General features: G+C 48.3%; 9 protein-coding genes across 9 annotated transcripts; 2 read left to right on the forward strand and 7 right to left on the reverse strand.

Moving 5' to 3' along the window:
* Positions 1-32: 32 nt before the first annotated feature.
* E1B28_004263 (uncharacterized protein) lies at positions 33-1,137 on the reverse strand (the record flags this gene model as incomplete). The annotated part of the gene is made up of 7 exons (XM_043148725.1): positions 33-135; positions 190-327; positions 387-452; positions 515-591; positions 655-733; positions 789-1,059; positions 1,134-1,137. The coding sequence occupies 7 exons, from the start codon at positions 1,135-1,137 to the stop codon at positions 33-35; spliced, it is 738 nt and encodes a 245-aa protein (XP_043013325.1).
* Positions 1,138-1,181: 44 nt separating this feature from the next.
* Positions 1,182-1,865, reverse strand: E1B28_004264 (uncharacterized protein; the record flags this gene model as incomplete). Its single annotated transcript, XM_043148726.1, has 5 exons — positions 1,182-1,197; positions 1,253-1,514; positions 1,578-1,663; positions 1,717-1,761; positions 1,810-1,865. 5 exons carry the CDS (start codon positions 1,863-1,865, stop codon positions 1,182-1,184), a joined length of 465 nt encoding a protein of 154 aa, XP_043013326.1.
* Positions 1,866-2,138: 273 nt separating this feature from the next.
* Positions 2,139-4,053, reverse strand: E1B28_004265 (uncharacterized protein; the record flags this gene model as incomplete). The annotated part of the gene is made up of 9 exons (XM_043148727.1): positions 2,139-2,250; positions 2,309-2,446; positions 2,501-2,566; positions 2,623-2,699; positions 2,754-2,832; positions 2,890-3,622; positions 3,684-3,787; positions 3,840-3,884; positions 3,935-4,053. The coding sequence occupies 9 exons, from the start codon at positions 4,051-4,053 to the stop codon at positions 2,139-2,141; spliced, it is 1,473 nt and encodes a 490-aa protein (XP_043013327.1).
* Positions 4,054-4,125: 72 nt separating this feature from the next.
* E1B28_004266 (uncharacterized protein) lies at positions 4,126-6,098 on the reverse strand. The gene has a single exon (XM_043148728.1). It carries the CDS (start codon positions 6,068-6,070, stop codon positions 4,397-4,399), a length of 1,674 nt encoding a protein of 557 aa, XP_043013328.1. The 5' UTR covers positions 6,071-6,098; the 3' UTR covers positions 4,126-4,396.
* Positions 4,133-7,980, forward strand: E1B28_004267 (uncharacterized protein). The gene is made up of 6 exons (XM_043148729.1): positions 4,133-6,461; positions 6,517-6,657; positions 6,711-7,062; positions 7,122-7,416; positions 7,471-7,710; positions 7,774-7,980. The coding sequence occupies exons 1-6, from the start codon at positions 5,907-5,909 to the stop codon at positions 7,925-7,927; spliced, it is 1,737 nt and encodes a 578-aa protein (XP_043013329.1). The 5' UTR covers positions 4,133-5,906; the 3' UTR covers positions 7,928-7,980.
* A 5-nt stretch (positions 7,981-7,985) lies between these two features.
* On the reverse strand, positions 7,986-8,423 carry E1B28_004268 (uncharacterized protein). Its single transcript, XM_043148730.1, has 3 exons — positions 8,310-8,423; positions 8,184-8,254; positions 7,986-8,132 (listed from the first exon to the last, which is right to left on the reverse strand). The coding sequence occupies exons 1-3, from the start codon at positions 8,413-8,415 to the stop codon at positions 8,031-8,033; spliced, it is 279 nt and encodes a 92-aa protein (XP_043013330.1). The 5' UTR covers positions 8,416-8,423; the 3' UTR covers positions 7,986-8,030.
* Positions 8,424-10,992: 2,569 nt separating this feature from the next.
* Positions 10,993-13,423, reverse strand: E1B28_004269 (uncharacterized protein; the record flags this gene model as incomplete). The annotated part of the gene is made up of 2 exons (XM_043148731.1): positions 10,993-12,308; positions 12,364-13,423. The coding sequence occupies 2 exons, from the start codon at positions 13,421-13,423 to the stop codon at positions 10,993-10,995; spliced, it is 2,376 nt and encodes a 791-aa protein (XP_043013331.1).
* Positions 13,424-13,648: 225 nt separating this feature from the next.
* On the reverse strand, positions 13,649-15,886 carry E1B28_004270 (uncharacterized protein; the record flags this gene model as incomplete). Its single annotated transcript, XM_043148732.1, has 10 exons — positions 13,649-13,992; positions 14,042-14,130; positions 14,182-14,307; positions 14,358-14,562; positions 14,614-14,752; positions 14,803-14,908; positions 14,959-15,395; positions 15,448-15,557; positions 15,618-15,732; positions 15,788-15,886. The coding sequence occupies 10 exons, from the start codon at positions 15,884-15,886 to the stop codon at positions 13,649-13,651; spliced, it is 1,770 nt and encodes a 589-aa protein (XP_043013332.1).
* A 172-nt stretch (positions 15,887-16,058) lies between these two features.
* On the forward strand, positions 16,059-17,412 carry E1B28_004271 (uncharacterized protein; the record flags this gene model as incomplete). The annotated part of the gene is made up of 8 exons (XM_043148733.1): positions 16,059-16,114; positions 16,182-16,191; positions 16,256-16,401; positions 16,456-16,548; positions 16,609-16,690; positions 16,743-16,901; positions 16,960-17,061; positions 17,119-17,412. The coding sequence occupies 8 exons, from the start codon at positions 16,059-16,061 to the stop codon at positions 17,410-17,412; spliced, it is 942 nt and encodes a 313-aa protein (XP_043013333.1).
* Between the last annotated feature and the right edge of the window lie 25 nt (positions 17,413-17,437).

Genomic DNA, 17,437 nt, shown 5'->3' on the forward strand with positions numbered 1-17,437 from the left:
TCTAGCACCGGCGGCGCGAATATGATATTCTTTCATTCCTCTTTTCCATCTAAACGCTTAACAGCGCCGTCGCCGTCGCCATCATCCTCGTCTTCAGACCGTAGGTCGTCCACCTCTGTCGGAGCGGCAATAGCCCTGTGTTACAAATGGTAATCAGCTCACCAGTAGAATGGGAGGGAGAGGACCAACCGAACTGCGACTCGCCAGATGAGATAGTACCAGAACAAGTTGAGAATTTGCAGTAAAAGCAGGGGTGTAAAAGCTTGGTATTTCATCCACCAGGTCAAGTATGTACCATCCGACCATATCCATCGTCTTGAGGTTTCACTATGGATGTATAATTGAGAAACGGGCTCAAGATCTACAAAATAAGAAGCCCGACTTACGGAATCAGGTCGTATTCGTACCACACTGACCAGAGTATCTTGAAGTTCATCAGGTGGCGGAAGTATCTATCCCAGCAAAAGTAAGTGTCATCGATACCATGGACAGGAGCGATGAAAAGAAAACATACGTCCATACGAAGACGAATATCACAAATGATACGACTTTTGCCCTCTCCCATTGAATGTAGTTGAGGATTTTTGAGAACTGCACAGTACAAGGATCAACGTTGACTCGCGTTAATGTAACAAATAACGAAGAGCCACTGACCGCGAAGACCGCGTCAGGTATGTCCATACTCATGTAAACAGCGTTGCCGATGAGAGTGAGGTTGATTAAGTAACTCCAGCTGTGAGTACGGTTCAGGACGACATCCCTTGTAGAAGTTGAAGAAAGCGCTTTACCCAACGAGCCAAAGAGTAACGAGATGATGTGCTACGAGTTCCCAGTAATCTTTGCGAGGTTTCTCAAGCCCAAGGACGAGTACCAGCAATTGCTGCATCCAATAGGACATATGGGTGAGATAATAACGCTTGAGCTCCCACTTCATATCCCAATGAGGGTAGTCTGTAAGTGACAAGTTGAACGAAATTTCAGAAAGCATGACCAAGTCAACTTTCCTATCCAGAAGTATTCCGTCCGATACCAATACGTAGGGAGTTGAGACATTATTCGCTGAGAAAAATGCAGAAAATGATATGCAAAAGTTGAACCAAGAAAATAGACTGGACGCACGTATCCCCAAGCACCCATGAAAGCAAAATACACAAAAGCATATCCCTGCTCTCCAAATCTATTCATCCTGCCTTGTTTCTTGATCTCAAAGTATTTTGCAACAGGACGAAACATGTGGATGGTCAAAACTTGCCTCACAAGAGAGAATAAGACAATGTGGTAGGCTATAAACAAAAGGTCTCCCCAGCTCTTGGCATAGCGAGGATCATCCGGGGGTGACGATGCGACTAGGTTGGAAAGTTGGAAGAACGGAGCAAAAGGGTTAGGTATTTCAGAGAACGAGTAGTTGGTGTACGTTTCGAGGACAGGTCGTAGTTTTTCTTTGAGAAGTGGTGTAATGAGCTCCCAGTTAAAATAGGCAACAATTGGAATGATGACAATCTGAAACGAGAACACTAAGTGATGCAGGGACGCGTCAAGGGGCTTCTTATGCATCGAAGTCGTCTGAATGTACTCACAAGGATCTATGGCCCATCTAATCCAGGGTGACACTGGGCTAGAAACCGGTGAAGCCGTTCTCGCCGGTGTGAGGATTCCAGGTGGACTAGATACGGGAGTTCGTGGGTGCGAAATGGAACATGAGCTAGCGCTGCATACGTCGGTGGAAGAAAAGGCCCTGTTAGATGGTGGGAGGGATCATCTCTGGAAGAGGGTTAAAAGTCGTCTGAAGTAAGAAGTAAGCACACGAACAAGATGCCCGTATCTGTATTATCGTGAGCTATTCGTCTAAACGAAGCTTTTGACATCTCAAGTACAGGATAAGGAACGAAAACGACGCGAAATCCGACGCGTGTGACTGCCACCGGCTAGGTCATCGACAACGCGAATTGTTACGTAAGGAAATACGTCGGCTTCCTTGAGAAGGAACGAGAGATACGATTTTCGGGCATCGAATGTCGATAATACAAAGGGGCCTGACATGGGGGTGAAACGAGACTGAGGTGACCACGTGAAATATATCAGGATCCGTCTAGAGACTCTAGCCCTTCACAACTGATAGGGGTAATATAAAACATCCTTCATTGCTCTTTTCCGCTTGAGAGTTTCGGTCTTGTCTCAGGTTCTTCATCGTCACCATCACCTTCGTCCTCAGATCGCTCATCATCGACTTTTGTTGGGGCCGCGATAGCTCTGCATCCCAAAAGTAATTGAGTACTGCTAATTTATGAGAACGAGATAAGAAGCGTACCGAACTAAAATCCGCAATATGAGGTAGTACCAGAATAAATTTAGGAGTTGAAGGAGTAGTAAGGGCAGGAAAACTTGGTATCTCATCCACCAGTTCAGGTATGTGCCTTGTTTCCACACCCACTGTCTCGAGGTCTCGCTTTAGTTGTAAAGTAAGCATTTGTGGGAGCATGAAACGAACGAAATGACTTACGGAACCAGGTCATATTCATACCACACTGACCAAAGTATTTTAAAGTTCAAAAGATGTCGGAAGTATCTGTACCACCAACGTTGAGAGCCAAAGAATGGACTGGAAACAAGAAGAGCACGCACGTCCACACGACCACAAATATCGCGAACGTTACTACTTTCGCGTTGGTCCACTGTATATAATTCAAGACTTTCGAGGACTGTGTGATAATCAACATTGGTTCATGCAGGGGAGGAACAGAAAAACGACTGACGGCCAAGAAAGCATCTGGTATATCCATACTCATGTATACAGCGTTCCCAATGAGTGTGAGATTGACTAAGTAGCTCCAACTGCACATGCGATGAGAGGGGTAAGCAGGTGAGATGGGGTTCAGAAAAGCTGCTCACCCTACGAGCCAAATGGTAACAAGGTGGTGAGCAACGAGCTCACGAAAGTCTTTACGAGGTTTTTCGAGCCCCAAGACGAGTACTAGTAGTTGTTGAGCCCAATAAGACATCTGAGTGAGATAGTAACGCTTGAGCTCCGGTTTCATGTCCCAGTGAGGATGATCTGTGGGCGAGTTGAGTAAGGAATCCCAATAGCATATCTCAGTCGCAATGACTTTCCTATCCAAAAGTATTCGGTCCGATACCAATATGTAGGGAGTTGCGACATAATTCTCTGAACGAAGAGGAATTATGGATAAGTCGAGACGAGTAGGGAGAGAACACACATATCCCCAGGCGCCCATAAAAGCAAAATACACGACAGCATAACCCTGCTCTCCGAATCTATCCAACTTGACTTCTTTCTTGATTCCGAAATATCTTGCAAGAGGACGACATAAGTTGAGGGTCACCACTTGTCTCACAAGAGAAAGTAACACGATGTGGTAGGCTATGAACAAAAGGTCTCCCCAACCTTTGGCATAGCGAGGGTCATTTGGAGGCGAGGACGGAACCGGGTTGGTGAGAAGGAAAAAAGGAGCAAAAGGGTTGGATATTTGATGCGGGGCAGAGTAATTGGCCAGGGTTAGATATGGTTCAAGGGCAGGTGGTAAAGTTTTGTTGACGATGGGTGTGAGCAGTTCCCAGTTGAGATAGGCGACAACTGGAACGATGAGGATCTGAAGGGCAGACCCTAAACGGCGTAAAAGCGTCAGAGGGCTCTTGATGTCTTGAAGTCGTCCGAGTCAACTCACAAGGATCTATTGCCCAACGAATCCAGGGAGACACTGGCGAGAGAGCCGGGGTTTTTCGGTACACTGGTGAGGCGGTTCGTGTCGGTGGAGGGGTTCCAAGTGGACTGCAAGGATCATGGTGAGATATATTGTTGAGAATGAACGCAAGGCGCGTACGTTTGTGGGAGGAAAGGCCCCGTTAAATGGTGTGAAGGATCATCTCTGCGTGGACGTGTTAATGACCGTCTGAGCAGAAATATGGAAGAACAAACTCAATCCCGGTATCAATGTCAGAAACATTTCGTCTAGACTTTGCCTTTGACATGAGCTGTTTCGTGAGTGTCGTGGTAGAAGTGAACTTGACCAGGAATTGGGTGAATTCTTGATCCATTACCGAAAGCGGCAGGCATGACACGTGATACCGACTGCTCCGACAAAACCGGATTATTCAATTCAAATTATGTACCAATCGGTTCAATCGGGTAACCCGGCCTATGTAATACAGTAGGCGCCCAGTCGACACAATTTATGGCGCTAAATTGGCTTTGATATCGTCCATGTTCGCAGTGACAACTCCAGCCTCGAGCGGACCCCCATTGACTCACCCTAGACTAAAAGGCTAAAATGCGGCCACTAACGTGAGAGTTGGCGCAAGACGAAGCAGAAGCAGAGTAATAACAGGATATTCAGGTCCCTCTGATGTCGCCTGAATGTCATTGGAAAGTGACCATGAATCATTCGGAGGTGCCGACGAGAATCTCGGTGGTGTCAGCTGAATCCATCTCTGCATCTACAACATCAGAAGTATAACCACTTTGTGCGCCTTGCACATCACTATGAGATGATATAATCGTCGGGGTTGGTGACCCAAGCCGAGACTCTGGGGGATACGACGTGCCATGTTTGAGGGGACTGGCGACTAATGGTTCCGATGGATCTTTAGAACTAACATTCGCCTGCAGCTTGCTACGCTTCCGCACTTCAGTTTGTTTCCGTTTTTTCTCTTTCTGCGCCTTCTTTTCTGCTGCCACTTGTTCCTGTGCAGCTAATCGCGCACTTTCCACCTTTGCCTCCTCCTCCTCGATTTCATCCAGTTCCCACTGCTCTTTCATGAACTCTGGGTACCGTTCACAAATGGGACGCCACGTCGGCTCTTGCCCTTCCATTTTTGCTGTAGTCGAGCCGTCTAGAAGAGCATCTACGTCGGGTGGAGGAGGGAATGCAAAATCTGGTCCAGGATTGAGTTCAACCGATGCACCGTTGAACAAGGAAATGAAGGGATAATAGCCGAGTGTACCGTCGTCAAACGGGTTCTCCCTATGCTCCTTGACACCCTCCCTGCCTCGCTTTTTCTCCTTTCCCTTATGAGCCACAGCAGTAGTGCGAAGCTGTAGATAGTCGTAAATGTCTTGAAAGGCGATACCTTGGCATTCACCATTGACAAAAAATGCAATGCGAGAATTTGCGAGAGTGGGGAGAGGTCTGAGAGTGGGACCTGGGACCTTACTCTTCGTAGAAGAGGCACGATCAGAAGGTTTTCCATTTGGTTTGGCAAAAGGAGCAGTTTGCGTGGGGGTAGTGGCTGGCTTGCTGCCCGAATAATCCATGAGAGCGATCATCTCTTTTGACTGAGGGTACTCGAGAATTTCGAACGTTTCCTGACCCTTGAGATCAATCGCAATACGTTCGCGTTTCAATCGCGCTGGGTCACTGGGGTCCTTTGGATCTGATTGTCGTCGCGGAGGAAGTGAAATGTACATGCCAATGACGTCTCCAGAGGTGAATGGACGACCGTATGGGCGAGGACGGGATAGAGTCACTTTCCCGCCAGTCTTGTCGCGATATCCGTAGCTATACCCATCCAATCCTACTGGGCCGTTCAGAGGTGCCTCCCGTCTCCCAAAACCTAACCGGACATGCCCACCATCGCGTCTTGAATCCTCTGTCAATCGTTCACCCCCGCCACGTAATATTTTCACTTCCATATACCAACGCCCTTCTCGTATCGGAGCATTGCAGCGAGCACTGCGAAAACCCTTGGACCCAAGCAATTTCAGCCCATCGGGAGTGACATAGACGAATGGGCTTCGGTCCTCCCAACTGACTCTATACGAAGTAGGTTTGGTTTCAATAGTGCGACAGGGAAGGAAGAAACCGCGTGGGTTGATTCCGGCCGGTGAGTAGCGATAGCCATGTCGATTTATACCGGTAAAATCTGTTTTGAAAAACGTGTCGGAATCTGGGATGGGCACGAAACTGGGGCCACGAGAAATGGTAAGTTGTGGACGAGAAGAAAGGTCAAGGCGAGAGGTAAGAACTAATTCCGGAGCTTCTGAAGGAGCGGGTGAACCATTGCTGTCAAGAAGAGGGCTTTCTGCAGTCTTTTCTGATCTCTTCCGCTTCAGCATCACAATGAGTGAAAAGGGGGAAGGAAGGGCAGGTTACATAATAATCATGTTCTCCAGCCTTGGACTCTTCTACTCCGTCCGATGTCCTGACCTACAACAATGCCCAAGACAGCCATTTTGTGTATTATCTCATCGCGATGATACCCCAGATGAACCCGCCCTCGATATACCTGTTTCTTCTCCCCCAAAACAGCCAACTGGACCCTCTAGCATATTACCCGCTAAACGTCCCATATCTTCAACGCCTCCTGTTCAACCTTCCTCAGAACCTCCCCGGAAGCTTCAAAGATTATCCCAGTCATCCTCCAAGCCAACTCAATCACACGAAAATGGACCTCCAGTTCTCAGAATAAATGCCGCTCAATCCCAAGTCGCCTTACCGGTGCGACAGGTCTGTATAATAAGACGCGTATATCAGTTGTGCATGTTATTGAAGGGTGCAACAGGCCATGCTCAAGACACTCTATGACCACTTCGTTATTCTATACGAACGTATCCTTCCAAGCAACCCATCGTTAGCGTCTGAACACGCTTTGAAACAAGAGGGAGAAATATACACCAAGTCTGGCAAGATCACATATCGGCATGCAAGTGTGATTACTTTCTGCCCTACCTTAACACACTTACGCGTCGTTTGCAGGCGGTAATCCAGAGTGTGGCAGCTCTCAAGCGACGTCCAGTGCCAGATTCCGCCGCGCACCCATCTGTTGGAACCGAAGGAGAGATCGCAGCACGCGCTGAACTACAAAAGTCTCTCAAGTCCCTTCGCCTCACACGGTCTATTCTAGAACCTTACATACTCCCCATTACGGACCTCGAGAGATGGGGCTACATTGTAAATATCCCTGACGGACCCGGGGGGAACGAGCCGAGCAAAGAAGGTCAACTTACAAAGTGTGAAAGATGTGGCGAACCGTTTTTGGTCCGGCGCGATCCAAAGCCAAATGAATGTTTACACCACTGGGGGAGACCGTATGGGAAACAGATCGATGGTAAGCTCCCACTTTCGGGTGTTTTCCTCTCCCCTCCTTGTAGTCCAATATATTACCAGGAAAAAGAAACCGGATATACAGTTGCTGTTCAAAGGCAGTCACTGAGGAGGGTTGTGTACACGGGTCGCATGTCTTTTACGAATCGGATGCGGAAGTCCTTCATAGTCGTCACTCGTTTTCGAAACTTTCGAGCGGTGGGGATGACAATGAAAGTATCTTAGACGTCGCGGCGCTGGATTGCGAGATGGTATATACTACAGGGGGGATGCGTGTAGCAAGGGTTTCTGTCGTTGACGGCGCTGGAACGCAAGTCTTTGATGAGCTGGTCCGCATGGACGAAGGCGTAGAAATTCTGTCAGTGTTTTTCCGAGCTTCTTTCGTTATCGATAAAGCTGACCCTCATACCAGTGACTTTAATACTCGATTTTCTGGTATCACCCAAGACGAATACAGATCAAAAGCTCTCCTTACTCTCAGTTCGATACGGCGTTCTCTCGACGCCTTCATCAATGGCGAGACGGTTCTCATTGGTCATGCGTTAGAGAACGACCTGAAAACCCTCCGAATTGTGCACCACCGTTGCGTGGACACCGCAGTTATGTTTCCTCATCATGTTGGTCCACCTTACCGACGTGCACTGAGAGATCTGTAGGTTTTATTTATCACATTCTTTGTTTCGGACTAAGGACTGATTTTGTGAATGTTTTCTAGCGTAAGAGACCATCTAGGAAAGAGCATACAAGTTGGCGGCGGTACCGTCGGGCATTCTTCCTTGGAAGACGCAATCGCGACCTTGGATCTTGTACGGTGGCGCATCCGACAACAACAGAGTGCAAACGAAACTGCATTCAAACCGGGTACATAGTTAGGCTACTACTATAAAGTACGAGACACAAGATTACAGTCCGTAAATGCTACACTTGGTGGTATACATCGAAATTATACAACAGTTGCTATTTCCGACTCCGTTAGTATCGGGCTGTGGTATGATGATGATGGCGACGGGGAGTGCTTCTGATGCCCAAAGTGCGCTTGACCTTGGTCATGAAGGGTACATGAGGGCTTCGACCCTGAAAAGTATCTTTTAGTTTGTCGAAGTATACGAGGTGTGGGAGCCATACCATCTTTCGCAGTTCATGTTTAGCATGCTTCCGACCATCCCTGGTCGTGCGTGGGTTGGACAGAGCGGCCTCTGTCAGGGATATGAATGAGCAAAAGTTCGGTCATTTGTCCAAGGTAAAGCTCACTGTATCCGCCTGCGACCCGATCTTTATCGGCACGATGCCAGAAGTGACGGCGTCTGGGTGTGGTACGATGGGTGGTGTGATGAGTGCGACGAGAGAAAAGAGGCATGATGGGCTTGTGGTTAATGTGGTGTGGAAGTCCAATTCAGCATCTTTATATATCCTCCCGTGGATTTGACGTCAGCGGAGTGAGTATGGTGGTCTGGAGTACTGGAGTGTGGGGGCGGCTTTCCCCGAAGTAAAGCCGAGAAGCCGACAGCAACGTCATTTAAGCCAAGTTGATAATTTTGGTCCACAACACACAATTGCACTTAAGGAGTGAGTAGTTGGGTATAAAGGTTCTGCAGCAAGTCACTCTAGATCTAATGAGTCTCCGACAAAGACCAAATTGTAGCTTGTGCCAAAATCACGTCATGGCCCTGATGGCCCAATAGCGTCAGGGATAACGTCATAGGAGGCCTTAGCGCCACACTTGCCTCATAGGATACACGTTGTCATGGTTAGCGCCACGTTGCACAGTCGGAAACTGAGCGAAACACCCCGGTCGCACGCCACTCGATCAGCGAATCGTCTCCGGGGCGCTGGCCGTCAACACTGTACATGCTACTTACATACCCGAGTTCCTAAATCGACGCAGTACACTCTCAAATCATGATATTAGGCAGCATGGAATGATAGTTCGCCCCGTTTGACACTCCCAGGTGAAACGGAAGCCCGTGGAAGCTGATCAAAAGGTTGGGCGCAAAATTCGAACATGATGGGCGGTAGACATGAAGCCCAATGAGGTTTCCCCGGACATTGTCGGACGTTATCGGACGGTCTTTGACTTCGAGTACTTGTCCCGATAATGTCTGATACAGTTCACTGAAGTCGGAAAAACTCTGAATGTTGGTCTCGTTAAGGATTCTACCAGGCATTATAGGATCTTATCTGGTGTACATAGATTTGCTCTTTGTTCTGATAAAATATGATTGTGTCCGGATTATCGGACGTTATTATACATGTACACAATTCTACCCTAATTGATTTGGATTCCGAAACTACACCTTCAGCTCTAAAAACTTGGCAGACTTGTCCCTGGGTCTAACTTTGCATTCTACAAGGTAAGCAAGTTAGAAAACAACGTCGGTACAATGAATATGTAGCAGACGTACCTCTGCATTTCTCTCTCGCGACAGTTGATGATACTGCTTCATCGAGGGTAGTATGAGTAAAGATGGTAGGACTCATGAAAAGACAGAAAACTTACCTCAATATCAGCTTTGTTATCCTTCTCAAACAACGCCCAACGCTCCAAGAAAGTTTCTTCAGACTCGCCTTCATTCCCTAAAAGTCATTGCAAATCGGCAGCATAGAGCCATCGGCTCGCGTGTCAGACATACTAAGTGAGTAGAGTAAGAATATGACTTACTTCGGGAAAACCAGGTCCGTTGGGATCCTTTTTGGACACTGGGGCTGCCTTCTTGGGTTTTGCTTGGACTTGGGCTTGAAATTCTTGGCGGCGGCAGCGGTGGTGACTCTAGTAAAAGCAGAAAACAACGGTCGGCAATACAGAAGAGTTCTTAAGTCGGCATGGGTATTCTATGAAGGGTAGAAGATTCATTAGGATGCCGCGAACCTTGCAATAACAATGACGCACCTTAGAGTAGATTAACCAACTTCTCTTTCTACCTTTGCATATCCTCCTTCTAATACCATCCAGAGAGTGCGCCAATAACGAGGAGTCAATCTAAAAGACGAGTTGAAGGGCGGCCATCGATAGAAAGTGGGGAGGACAGAATGAGATGGTGGTGGAAGGGAAGGAAGGGAGAATAGGAATCTCCTCGCATTTCCCGTATATATATGTAACACAGCGGACTGTGTGCTGGCGATGTCACATACTTGTCACTGCAACTGAAGTACTGACAGACAAACCGCAAAGGCAAGATTGGGCGAGAGTGTCGAAAAATTTGGAGGGAAACGGGTACAAGGCAAAGACAACATTGAGCAGGTGGCATATTGGCCGTGGAATTCGGAAGTTGTACTTAAAATTGCTGAGTTTAAGCCACCCGCTGGATGAAATTCTTTGTTGCGGAAGCGTAGGAGAAGGACACACGTCGTCCTTTTCCAAATCTGTCAGATGTTGTCCGAATTCGGTCCGAATTCGCACGAACGGTCAGATGTTGTCCAATAAGGTCCGAGGACATCTCACTGGGCATGAAGACCAGGGATGTAAACGCTGGTTATTGTGTGAGTAAAATACAAATGCTATGTATAATATCTGGTTATCAGAGGAAAGTTCAGCGAGTAAGGGGGTATACATAATGACTGATAAGGCGACGTGGATTGAAATGTCAAAAGGGCGGGGAGGGGGGGGAGGTTTGATGGGTTTAAAAAGTTCCTAGAATAAAGATGTGGTGTGAGATGGCCATAAAAGCAACAAAATGATAACGACAATGCAAGAAAATGCCATGAAAAAGTAAACTGTAATGACAGCATTGAGTAGGATTAAACGAGCGTGTAAGGAACTTGTAAAATTTTAACAAGTTAATCTAGTGTCCGGAACCACCACAGATGAAGGATAACCTGAACAACATACATATTTAGTCAAGAACAGTAACCAGAAGCCAAAAACAAAAAGTCCTGAGAGCGGAAAGCACCACATGAGCAGATCAAGCGAGCGCGGCGAGGACTGCAGTCTCCCACGTCACGTTAACGCGGTCTGTCGCCTCTTGGGTGCCGCTCTGGGATCAGAGTTGCTAGAATAAGGCATAGCCGTCGGAATGGCTCCCGTCCCCGATGGCATAGCAGTCCATGGGCTGGCCGCCATTGGCGCGTTATAAGTAGCATTATGTGAACGTCCCCTCGGTAAAGATTGGTGCGAATTTGACGATCGAATCTGAAGATGTGAAGAGGTGTGATTTTGTCTGAAGTTATTACTGTCGTCACTTGTACGTCGTTGGTGATTGGGACGTCGTGTGGAAGAAGAAGACGGTGCTTGTGAGTGAGACACATAATTGGTTCGCGGGGAGGAACCCGACGGAGAGCGTGACTGCACGTTCATACTCTCTGTACTACTATTCCGTTGCGTCGAGTGCCTCGAGGAGGACGACGGAGAACGCGATTGATTGGACCGAGGCTGAGGATAAGCGTTCATCATCATGAAAGGAGCGTTTGGCGGTAAGAGAGGCATATCGGTAGGGAAAATCGTGGGTAACGAAGGTACTGGTGGCAGAAATAAGCTCGAAGCACTGCCAGTCCTCCCCGGAGAAGACCAACTGCGGTCCTTGGCGGGCCGCCGAGCGGACCCGATATCCTCAGAGGAATTGGTACGGTTCGAATAGAAAGAGGACGGACGGGAGTGGCCTGAATTCTGAGCCTTGTTGCCGACTGAAGGGCCAGCAATGCTGGGAGGACGGGAACTTGAAGGAGAAGATGTATGGGGGGAAGGGGATGCAGATTCAGAGGCCTGGCTTCGGGGTGAAGGTGGACCATCATACGGAAGCCTAGAAATCCTTCTTGACTCTTGAACGTTACCTACCCTATCACGTAGCGGTGTAGAGGTGCCAGATACCCTAATCCCGTTTCTTTGTTCTTCCGCCCGCTGTCTCGCTGCAGTGTATTGCTCAGCGTATAAACGTGCTTTTCGCTCTTCTTCGATTGCACGTTTCTCTTTCTCCCAAACCTTTCTCTCCTTCTCCCATTCCGCGCGTTCTTGGTCCCTCCGTATTCTCTCTTGTTCATGTTTCCTTCTTTCTTCTTCAAACTGACGTCGCTCTCGTTCTTCACGAAGGAAACGAGCCTTCTCTTCCTTTTGCTTCTTTATCCGCATCACGTATCCGATCGGAATACTGTCTTCCTTGTCTTCCTCTGCGAACCGGACTCCCCGTTTGGTGGTCGAACTTGGGGAGGTCGCTGAAACTTCGCGGTCTTCGGGACGAGGCGATGCCGGTTGAAAGGGGGCGGCATCGTTGCGTAACGGTGAAGAGACCATGATCTGAGGCCCTGGTTTATTATATGACGCTGGTTTAAATTTATAAGTCGGGAATGACAACCGGGCTGAGGTAATAGAACTTACCTGAGTTGTTTGACGAAGTACTTGTCGCATCCACAGACCGGGGAAGCTCTTTTGGCGGAGCGGATCGTACTGGGGAAGGCGAGAGAGGAGGTGATACGGGCAGACTTGGTAGGTCTGCCAATATTTCAATGGCTTCGGAGAATTCTATCGCTGCGACAGCATATGCCGAACTAACAGCACGACAAGTAAATGTTTCATCGATCGGAAGCCATATACAAAGTCTTTCCTCGAAAGGCGGACGAGTTACCCACTGACGTAGACCTGGACTGAAACCCAGCACCTTGTCTGTCTTATAGGGTGCAACCTCGTCCAAAAGTGGCTCGAAGGCTTGAATTGACGGTAGTCCCGTAATAGAGCGATCCCCCAAACGTTCCAACAGGTGTCTCTTGTGCAGGAAAACCTCCATGGTGCCTCGTTTCCGGAATATGCGAGAAGAACTACATGACCGGGGGTACACTGGCGAAGTTTGCCGCTGAACGAAGGGTGACGAACAGTACTGACGTTCCAGACTAATTTGAGTGAGATCCTGTAAGACCTGCCGAGCGTGTGGAATGGTGTTGGAATAGACGGCTGCCTCTTCTCCTTCTCCTTCTTCTTGTTCCTCCTCCTCATCCGATTCTGACGCTTCCAAATCTATCTCAATTCCTAACGGAAGGCCGTCAGCGGCGTGGGGCCGTACCGATGTCGGTGGCAATGAACAACCGGTCTCCGATGTTGCTTGCTCGACTCGTTTTATTGTGCCCGACTTATTCCCCAGCCATACAATCCATGATTTTCCCTTTATCTTCCTTGGGCTGGAAAATGCAGGCTCGTCATGCGTCTGTAGACTAGCTGAGCCTGTTGAAGATGCTGAGGATTGGCCCACGCTGAGTTGGGGGGTAGAAGGGTTGGAATCAACAGTGGGCAAGAGATCTGCTGTGTTTACAGACGCTTTGATGTTCCTCCTTCTGGAGAGAGAAAGATTCGTAAAAGACCGACGAGCAGTGAACTGGGTCTCGGACTGGGAGGAAACCGACTTGTCCCGCTTTGAGGAGGAAAACGCTGCTGCAAGACGACGCATCGGTGAGGCTGTTAGGGATCTCAGAAAAGCATTTGCTAAGGATTGTGTGGCAGGTCTGGCCAACGAGGAGGAAGACAGAGGGTGATGGGAAAAAACAAGTTTTGTGTTACCGTGATCAGCAAATACTGCCTCGCGCGCTGCTGACTGACTGGGCCTGACGACGGAGACACCTGCAACTGTGATTGATCATTCTCAAGGACCAAGGTAAGTCTGCTATTTAGGGTTCTACGTCGCTTCAACCCTCCCGCTGTTCCGGTTTTTCCACCACCGTACGAGTCTTCTCTCGTATCTCTCAACCACACCACATAGAAGGTCCTCGCTTACTCCTACCCATCTCGCGCCACGGGTCGTTACGATTTCCATCTCTTCACTCATCATCCCAAGACTATCCCGCGCATGGTAAATCACATATGACTGTCCGGGCCGAATTCGAGTATCATCTTCCGAAGCTATTTGCGTCGCACTCAGTCTTTGCCGTTCTTCCCTCTTCTCTGCCGTCCCCAACGACAGGCTCTGTTGCTGCCGTTCTTCAAATGTCAACGGAAAGTAGCTGGCCAAGAATTTATCCCCTGAATGGAAATATCAACGTCAATCCTATGACAGACCGGTCTCATTTACCGTCCCGATCAACATTTGGTGCAAGCAATGCATGTTCGCAAAACGAGAAATATCGGTCAATCTCCTCCTCGCTCATTTCACCAACAGATCTGCTTGTTCATCAGTTAAGTGGACCAGATCTCATTGATGGCACAACTGACTTTCCCTTTTCATAGTCGAATATCGCTTCTTCCTGCAGATCGTCCTCGTTTAGCTTCTTAACCGCTTCGAGATATTCCTCCACCTTCGGCAAGATACAAGCGGGGTCATCGGGATCTCGAGGCGATCTACACCCGAGTTGAGGTATGTGTAGGACGCAATGAATGCATAAGCGAACCTGGGATTTCCGTCCAAACCGTATACCAACTTCAGAACTACAATAGTAGCCGCCACAAAGCTCACTTCGACGGGCACATCGTCGAACTTATGGCTTTCAGGATCTCGAGTCTTGGCTTTCATCAGACCTGGAACGAGAGAGTGGTGCAAGGTGAGCGGCAAGGAAAGTATACTTGATAGTTTTTTGGTGAGGGAGTATAACGGTGCTAAAGGGGATGAGAATGGCGCAACACCAGACTCTTGAGACTGACACTCACGAGTTCCGCCGAGACTCAGCACCACTCGCCACAAGATATGAGCGGCATTGGCTTCTGGTGTCGATATCCCAAAACAGCTCAACATGAGTCGGGAAAGACGAGAGGTAAGAGAATGTAGAGATATGATATTCGGAGCATGCTATAGAAGAATAATTGAGTCGTACATAACTCGCTCAAGAAAAGACGTACAGCTGGGGAAAGCGCTCGAATGCGGTGTTTCGTTAGATGCGACACGAGTGAATCGGGAAGCAACCTAATTGGATCTAGGTATGGTAGCTCATAAAGTTCAATATACCTGCTACATTAGCATCATCCACATCATGATGTTTGAACCAAAAATCATACCTCAATAAATCCCGGTACAAGATAGGTATTCGTAGGGTCCAACAAGCGACCACGAGTACCGCAAGATTGTTGGCTGGTCTCTCATAAATAACATGACGTTTTTTTCTCCCCGCAAGGACTTGATGTCCTTGTTTTCTATCATCGTTCCGATCCTCGTCGTCGCTTTCGGTCTCGGAGTTCTGGCGTAGCAACTCTGCGATAACAGGATCTTCCTGGTCACTTTGACCAGCGCTGTCGTTAAACTGATCATCCTCATTTTCTTCTGACGAAGAAGAAACCGATTCAGGATCTCCCTGCCCTTCTTCGCCCTCAGATGACGGTCCGGCAGCTTCGGGAGAAGAACCTTTCTGCTGCTGCGATCCATGAAAGTAGGGTTCGGCCGACGGTGGATCCGGTAAAAGACTGAGGTGCAATGCCCATATGTCCCGGCAAACTGCCTCTCAATACCATGCATTAGTAGAGTTCGGCAGAAGTCAAACATAAACATACCTCAAACTCAACAGGCAGGTTACGGAGTTGTAGAAGTGCAACTACCTGTTTCCGGAGAATGAGCTGTTGGCATTGAAAATAGAGATAACGCCCTCTCGCGCCGTGGTACACTGTCACCCACCCGAGTTGAGCTAAAAATGCATTGGAAGGTGGCGGGGAACACAACGCACGTTTTGGATTGGCCCTGCTCTCTTTCCCTTTTTGCTTTCTGTCAGATTTCAAGGTTCTTTTCTGCAATACATGTGTGCCCATATCTTCAGCCTCGTTAGTTTCATTGCGATAATTCTACTTACTGTGAGCGAGAGATAACAGGGGGGATGTCTTTCGCAAAACAACGAACCTGAAGGATATGGCCCTCGCTACACGCGATAAGCCCGCTCAGTGGTTCCTTATGCCATTGTTTTGATCTGCATATTGGACAACGCCTACGAGGCGCCATGGCTGAAAGAAGTCAAAGCAGCTACAACGTTACGTAACTGAAGATCCTGCTGGCAAGTTGTGCCTTTGCAGCTCTTTCAACTCGACCCTCAAGTTCACTACCTGATTTTTCTCTCGCTTCCTCACTGTGTCCTGGCTTCGCAGGAGTGCTGGTACACGACAAGCCAGCCGACATGAAATTACCGACAATTTTCACCCTCATCGCCCTTCTTGTAACTGTGGTCCTGGCGTAATTCATTCTCTTTTCCTGGAGGCGAAATATAGTTCTGACACCTCATATTTGACTTTCAAAATAGATGGGAAAAGGTCATCTTTCTCTAATATCGAGGCCATACTACCACGAATCTTACAATGACTCTGCTCCTAATAGGAAGATCACGAAATTTTCGACCTTGTTAGCGCGGTGGAGGGATCTGAGGGGAAAGGAACCACATTTTACTCGTGGCTAGATGTACCATCCACTGCGTCCACTACGGAAATCGCAAAAGCCTACAGGAAACTGAGCATGCAACTTCAGTATGTCTGCGATCCTATTTCCTAAGCTGCTAGGTCTCACTCCTGTTACACTAGCCCTGACAAAAATCTCGGGAAGAATGTTCACGAACGTTTTGCTCGCCTAGGGGTTGTGGCCACTATCCTTAGGAATCCGGAATCCCGCAAACGGTGATTATTAGAGCATGCTATTTTTTCAAGCGCTTATTTTTGAGACGGAATACCCAACAGATACGATTTCTTCTACAAAAATGGTGTACCGAAATGGAGAGGAACAGGCTACTACTATTCTCGCTTCCGTCCTGGGCTAGGGGTGAGGACCTCGGCCCCCAATACAACTCTCAACGCGCTCATCACGTCCTCAGACAGTTGCAGTGTTCCTGATTTTACTCACTTCAAGCTTACAATACGTGGTACAACGTATGACCTATAAACGCGACTTGAAACGAATAGAATTCGTCGCGAGAGAAGCTAGATTAGCCGCTTGGGGTACGAAGTTGGTCCCCATAGAAGGACAACGAAAGGCGCGTTTCTGGATCTAATATCTAGATCAACGGCACCTAACGGTATCCGGTGACATAGGTTAAAGTAAACCTAGGGGGTACAGAACGCTATGATGAAGATGGCTATCGTGTCCCCGGACGGATGATTGATATGGTAGTCTCGGGAGATGCAGTCTACATCGTCAGTCTTTTCCCCCCTTCCGTATTGCTCTTAGCCAATTTACTAATTATGTTCCAGCTGGATGAATCGGGCGACATGCATCCAGTAGACTCTTCAACTGCAATAGCCCCCGCCGTGTCCCGCACTTGGTTCATAGCATTGCTTCGTTCGTCGGTAGAGATCCTAGCTGGTAAGCTCAAGAAAGGCGACAATGCGGTTCCTGCAGCTGTGTCCGAGTCGGAGTACGACGAAGGCTACGATTCCTCGGCTGCTTCTGATAGTCCTGGCAGTGGGACGGTCACCCCCAATGGCACCAGGCAAGCTGCAGTCAAGGCAGGTGGCAGAAGGCGCAAAGCTGTTAAAAGGCGTTAAATCTATGTTACGCGGGATTAGGATT

Source organism: Marasmius oreades, chromosome 2 (assembly GCF_018924745.1).
Source record: "Marasmius oreades isolate 03SP1 chromosome 2, whole genome shotgun sequence".
Taxonomy (NCBI): domain Eukaryota; kingdom Fungi; phylum Basidiomycota; class Agaricomycetes; order Agaricales; family Marasmiaceae; genus Marasmius; species Marasmius oreades.